This window comes from Bactrocera tryoni, chromosome 2 (assembly GCF_016617805.1).
Source record: "Bactrocera tryoni isolate S06 chromosome 2, CSIRO_BtryS06_freeze2, whole genome shotgun sequence".
In the NCBI taxonomy this organism is placed as follows: Eukaryota; Metazoa; Arthropoda; class Insecta; order Diptera; family Tephritidae; genus Bactrocera; species Bactrocera tryoni.
Window position 1 is genome coordinate 36,907,684 of NC_052500.1, and position 6,208 is coordinate 36,913,891.

At 33.3% G+C, this 6,208-nt stretch overlaps 1 protein-coding gene across 1 annotated transcript; it reads right to left on the reverse strand.

Annotated features, from left to right (window-relative positions):
* Positions 1-877: 877 nt before the first annotated feature.
* On the reverse strand, positions 878-5,376 carry LOC120769460. The gene is made up of 3 exons (XM_040096471.1): positions 5,354-5,376; positions 1,288-1,483; positions 878-1,221 (listed from the first exon to the last, which is right to left on the reverse strand). The coding sequence occupies exons 1-3, from the start codon at positions 5,370-5,372 to the stop codon at positions 1,167-1,169; spliced, it is 270 nt and encodes an 89-aa protein (XP_039952405.1). The 5' UTR covers positions 5,373-5,376; the 3' UTR covers positions 878-1,166.
* Between the last annotated feature and the right edge of the window lie 832 nt (positions 5,377-6,208).

The following is a 6,208-nucleotide window of genomic DNA, read 5'->3' on the forward strand; positions in this document are numbered from 1 at the left end:
TCTGGAGAATTTAATGGAACCATTTTCCTTAGAGAATATGCCAGTCCATTACATTTTCCAGCACGATAATGACCCAAAACACACTTCAAGGTCAAGGTTCAAATATTGATGTTTTGAATTGGCCTCCGCAAAAACCTGATCTCAATCCAATTGAAAAGTTATGGGCAATTGTGAAACGAGATCTTAAGCACAAAAAAACCGCGAAATAATGACGAATTGTAAAATATGCCAACAATTAATTCAAAATTTACCGCGAAGGCTAGACAGTGTTGTTAAAAATAAGGTGTATCCCACAAAATACTAAAAACTTTTACAGTTTTTTCAATTTTATATAAATATTTTTCAGTTGTTACTGTCGTTTCTAATTATATGACCAAACTGAATTTGGTGTTCTTTGTGTTTACCTCATTTTCTTAAAAATATAATTAATGTTGTTGTTTTTCTTATGTAAAATTCAAATAAAATGTGTTACTTTGTTAATTCCGATTTACATTTTTAATGTGGCAATCTAAATTTTAAAAATAAATTAAGAAAACTATATGCAGCAAAGTCGTTTCTAATTATAAGACCACCCCTGTACTCGTGGCCACGCAAACCTTGCCACTATATTTTCTTCTATTTTTTTCCGTCTTCTTCGTTCGTTCGGATTTTTTTCAGTTTGGCTTTTTTAATGTTTTTAGTAAACAGAAGTAAACTAAATTATATTATCTAATTATAATTATAGTTTTTAATTTATAACGTGTAATAAGTAAAATACAAATTAGCTTTTCTGTGCTTACACAAAAGCAATAAAATAAAATATTAATTTCAATTATAGTGTAAATGAAATTAAATGACTGAAAAAAAAAAATTAAGAAGGTGTAGTGGTAAGGTTTGCGTGGTGTATATAAGTAAATAGATAAAAGCTGTAATATAATATTAATAAAAGAATTTTGGGTAAAATCAATCATTTACAATTGTTATATGGAAATTCCTTTTGTACTTAGAATTGGTTATATTTATGTACTACTTATAGCCACATTCCTGCAAAATTACTATCCTTATTTTACATTAACGTAAATTATTAAACAAATAACGCTATTAAAGTCTTACTTTCGCACAATTATCTTAAATAAGTATAATATTATGTAGTACATGCTCACATCGATGATTGTATCGAATCCTAGTCATTGAATGGGCAATGTTTTACAAACGGCATGTCGATGCAGTAGCAACCTCGCGCTGTGTTTGAAAAATAATTAACATGTTTAAATGTGTATTAAAAGTAAAAATTCATTCAATTCATACTCGTCAGGGGCATCATTGCCAATATTATATTCTTTCGTTTGTGTAACAACTCCAAAAGGATTTTTAGCACTAACCGGAATATGTTGAGACCCTTCTTTACAGCCATTTGGGCAGGAAACGCCAACAAATTTTTTATGTTTGAACATAGCACTGGCGAGGAAGCAAATACTTAAAAAATGCGAACAACGGGACCGTCCTAGGGAATAGAATTTAAAATTAAAAAAATTGAATATTTTCACTATAGTATATGATGACTAAGCTAAAATAAAATTCGATTATTGTATTAAATTTTTCTACAGTTTTAAAAATACTCCAATTGAACAAAAGTTTCTGCACATTTTCAACGATATTTGTACGCTTTGAAAAAGTGTGTTGTAATGTTATAATTAAACTTCAACTATCCTACGTAAAGATTAATTTTTATACTTCGCTGTTAGAGAATAAAACAAATTATTATTACCGAAAATCGCCTTCAGTGTTTTTTTAATATTTCCAATTGAGATTTATACACTGTTGAATGAACTTGAACCAATTATAGAAGCATTTTTTGCCACTGGGATTGAGGCATCTACATACATATAAAGCGTGCGTTCTGGACGCATTGACCACGGTTTCAGGTGTCGAAAAACGTCGACCTTTTATTTTACTTTTTATTTACGGCAATAATAAAAGTCATTCGGAGGCAAGTCAGGACTACCACTATGAGCAAAAAATAATAAAACTTTGTTCATAATTTTAAAATTCTTAATTTATTCTTCAAAATCTATGTCGTCCACATCAAAGTAGTCTCCATTGGCCGCAATACAATTCTGCCAACATTTTTTCCAATCCTCGACTTGATTTTGCTGAATAGCCAAAAGTCACACGGAGCTAAATCAGGTGAATACGGTGGAACAGTTGGCGAAAAACTAACGAAGAATCAATGCAGTATGCGACGGTGCATTATCGTGGTGCAAAAATCAAGAGTTAACGGCTCATAATTCCGATCTCATTGTACGAATATCTTCGCGCACACTACGCATAACACTCATATAGTATTGCCGATCAGAAGGAATTCAGAGTGCATCACACCTCGGTAATCGATGAAAACTGTTAACATAGCCTTGATTCTCATATAGTATTGCCGATCGGAAGGAATTCGGTGTGCATCACACCTCGATAATCGATGAAAACTGTTAACATATGTAGCCTTGATTCTTGACCTGTTTTACGTGTTTTTTTTTTCCAAGACTCATCGCCAGTAATAATACGACTTTTCTTAGACCCAAATGATCATTCACAATAGTTTCCACTGATCCTTCCGATATTCCAACGATGCCAGTTGATCGTCGATTCTCAAGCACCAATTCCTTTATTTTATTGACTTCTTGATCATCGGTTGATGTTGATGCCCGTCCTGGACGTGGTTCGTCGTCAACGCTTTCGTGACCCCCTTTTGAATAATTAGTTCTAATCAAACCACTTGCTCGCGCACAAACAATTATCACCGAAAGCTTTTCCAATATTCTGAACGTTTCGGCATCAGAAATTTGATTCCGCACCCAAAAAAAATGGAACGTCTTTGTTGAATAATTTCGCTCATCATAAAAATCGTCGAATTTAGCTTCTTCAGAAAGACAGGCGTATACTAAACACAAATGATTAATTATGCGTTTTTTTTCAATGAAGGGCTTGGGCTTGGCGCAGTTGATTCTTTTTTCGATCCAGTGTTTATCCCGGTAGGAATGGACTCTAAAATAATTCAAATATATTTGTTATTTACTGTTTTGATTAATAAACTAGTTATGTTCTTACCAATAAAGGTAAGTTATAGTTTGCACGGCCGGACAGACAGATGGTTACCCGGATTTCAACTTGTCTCGTCCTCCTGATCATTTGTATACATATGTACATACATATATACATATGCAGCCGTGGTCACGCAATTAGAACACTTAGTCATAGGAAGCAATAAGAGCTAATACAATTGACAAACATCTTTAAAAGAGTAAAAAGAGCTTAAAATATGATTACTTGTTTATTAATTTATCCATTTAAGTAGAAATAGCAAAGAGAAATTCACGAATAATTGGTATTTATGGAAAAACTTGAACTCCCTATAAAATGCTTGGTCACTCAAATAGCACATTTTACCAAACCTGCAAAATTCATGTGAAATTAGTGAAATTGAATCAACGATTTGGTGCCTTAATATGCTTACGTGTCTAACACTTGGTTCTATATTCCAGATTTTCAATTATAGCATCACATCCGCATACCATATTTTCTACAAGCTTCTCGCAGCTCTTCTTTGGGATGGAGTACCAAGCTTCCTTAATACCTTCCCATAAATCCTCAAAATTTGTAAAATTTTTAGGAGCAATTTTAAGGTTAACATCGCTACATAAGTTTTCTATTGGATTAAGGTCAGGGCTTAACGCTGGCTAATCCAAAACATTTATTTTTTCTTTTTTAAGCCAGTCCTTTGTGATTTTGGCTGTGTGCTCTCAACAAAAAGGATGGGCAACGGGAAAACAGACAAACTTCGTTTTACACATCCGTGCCTATATTTTCGTTTCGTCTGCGCGCCTAAGCGCCACATCGTCATCAAGTTTACACCCTTTTTACGATACAGTGTTCAAACGCTTTTACGTTATATTGGATCAGACGTGATCCTTAAATTTCGACAACAATTCGTTCCGACAACCGTCGCGCGCTGCAATCAACCTTCACTTCCACAGCTAATACGACTCGCTACGACACACATGGGAGCATTTGGTCTCAAAAACCGGACAAAATTTATTAAAGTGATTTTATGAATGAAAATTAATAAAAATGCATGATTTAATATAATAATGCAATATATTATAATAAAACAAGTAAGAAAAGACTAAGTTCGGGTGCAACCGAACATTTTATATTGAATATATTTGAGAAGGGTGCCGACCAGATTTTATCTATTTTTGCTCATCCCACTTACTACTAATATGCCAACATACTCAAAAAAATGTTACCTCGGTTTCATTTAGGTATCTTACATACAATCAGCAATCATATGGAGCAAGGTCAAGTGGATGCCCGAAAATCTTGGTAATAGTTGTATAGGTGGGGGTTGTGTTGGAGGCGTAAGTTTTCGCACAATTGTTTCTATTTTAGGCGCAAAGATACCCTGTTATGAATAAAATATGTCCTGCAATTTTCATTGAGACTTGACTCAAATATTGGCGGATATATCCAACATAAAGTGACGTAAAAGTTCTAAAATCTTTTTATTAGGTATATGGGAGCTCAGGAAAGTATTGACTCGATTCAACCCATTTTTGACACAATGAAATACTATTGTCAGAAAAGGATTTTGTGTGAATTTCAATTTTATATCTCACACATTGAACGATATTTTCGGTCAAACTAAGTTAACTATTGGTATCGGGCCCACATATTCGGTACCTAAAGGCTTGAACAGTTTTTGTTGGATTTAGACAATTATTGGTCAAAAGGTGGCTTACTTTAAGGGAATTATCACCGCAAAATTTTATTTCGTTATACTAATTAGTTCTTTATTTGTATACTTGAAAATGAAAGAATCAAATGGAATTTTAAATTGTGTTATATGAGACGTAGGCGTGGTTGTAGTCCGATTGCGTTCATTTTCATAGAGTTACGCTTCAAATTTTGTCGAAATCGGTCAGTCGGGTCCCGAGATATGGGATTTCACCAGAAAGTGATCGGTGCCACGCCCATTGTCCAATTTTCACACCGGCTCCGATAGAGCCCCTTATACCATCTATATACGTAGAATAATTCAGCAGGATTTCAGTATTTAATTAAAAAAAAATAAAGCAGTACTCATTTTATGCAACTGACCAACTTTTTTTAACGCACTTTTTTATATGTTAAGTAGAAACCATGTAGTTTACTAAGAAAAATAATTCATAGGCCGACCTCGCCCGACACTATAACAAAAAAACTAATTTCTAAAGAATTAAAAAAAAATAGTTTTTTTGATGATTCATTGTTTTTCCCAAAAAAAAAACAACATAATACTTTATCTAAATTAATCTTTATATTATTATTATTAAATACATACCATGTTGTTCAGAATCCATAAAAAATATTTTCCAGAATTCACTTCACGCAACACAAAAAACCACTTGCAATTTCGAGAACAATAGAGAGTTTCCCGAATAAGCACGTGCATTCTGAACGAAGTCTAGGTTCTGACTACTTGTGTGGCAATATAGCGAGCTGAAGGTCATTCATTTACTCGGTTCATTGTAGAACGGTTACTTAGGTTTGATTAGCATCGCTGAAGTTTGTAATTTTCATTTTTGTCCGGTTTTTGAAGGAAAATGCTTCTATGTGCGACACCTCGTTCAACGGACCCGTTTATCAACAATAAGGGTGTAAGTAAGTTTATTAATCAAAACAGTAAATAACAAATATATTTGAATTATTTTAGAGTCCATTCCTACCGGGATAAACGCTGGATCGCCAAAGGATCAACTGCGCCAACCACAAGCCCTTCAGTGTAAAAAAACCCATAATAAAAAAATATTTAGCAAATAAGGAAAATAAATAATTAGTAAATAAGAATAATAAATGTAAGATAACTTTTAAGGACGAAGATAGTATATAAGAAAAGTAGGAAATAAGGAAATAAATTAAACAAGCAAGGAAGGCTAAGTTAGGGTGTCACCGAACATTTTATACTCTCGCATGATAAAGTGATAATCGAGATTTCATTATCCGTCATTTACATATTTTTCAAATACCGTATTTGTGTAAAGTTTTATTCCGCTATCACCATTGGTACCTAATGTATATATTATACAGAGAAGGCATCAGATGGAATTCAAAATAGCGTTATATTGGAAGAAGGCGTGGTTGTGAACCGATTTCACCCATATTTCGTACATGTCATCAGGGTGTTAAGAAAATATTA

Bases quoted from the DNA above. Each gene is read 5' to 3' on its own strand.
- LOC120769460 (XM_040096471.1), bottom strand. The intron at 1,222-1,287 runs GTATGAATTGAA...TTTCAAACACAG, and splicing joins GGCAATGATGCCCCTGACGA to CGCGAGGTTGCTACTGCATC.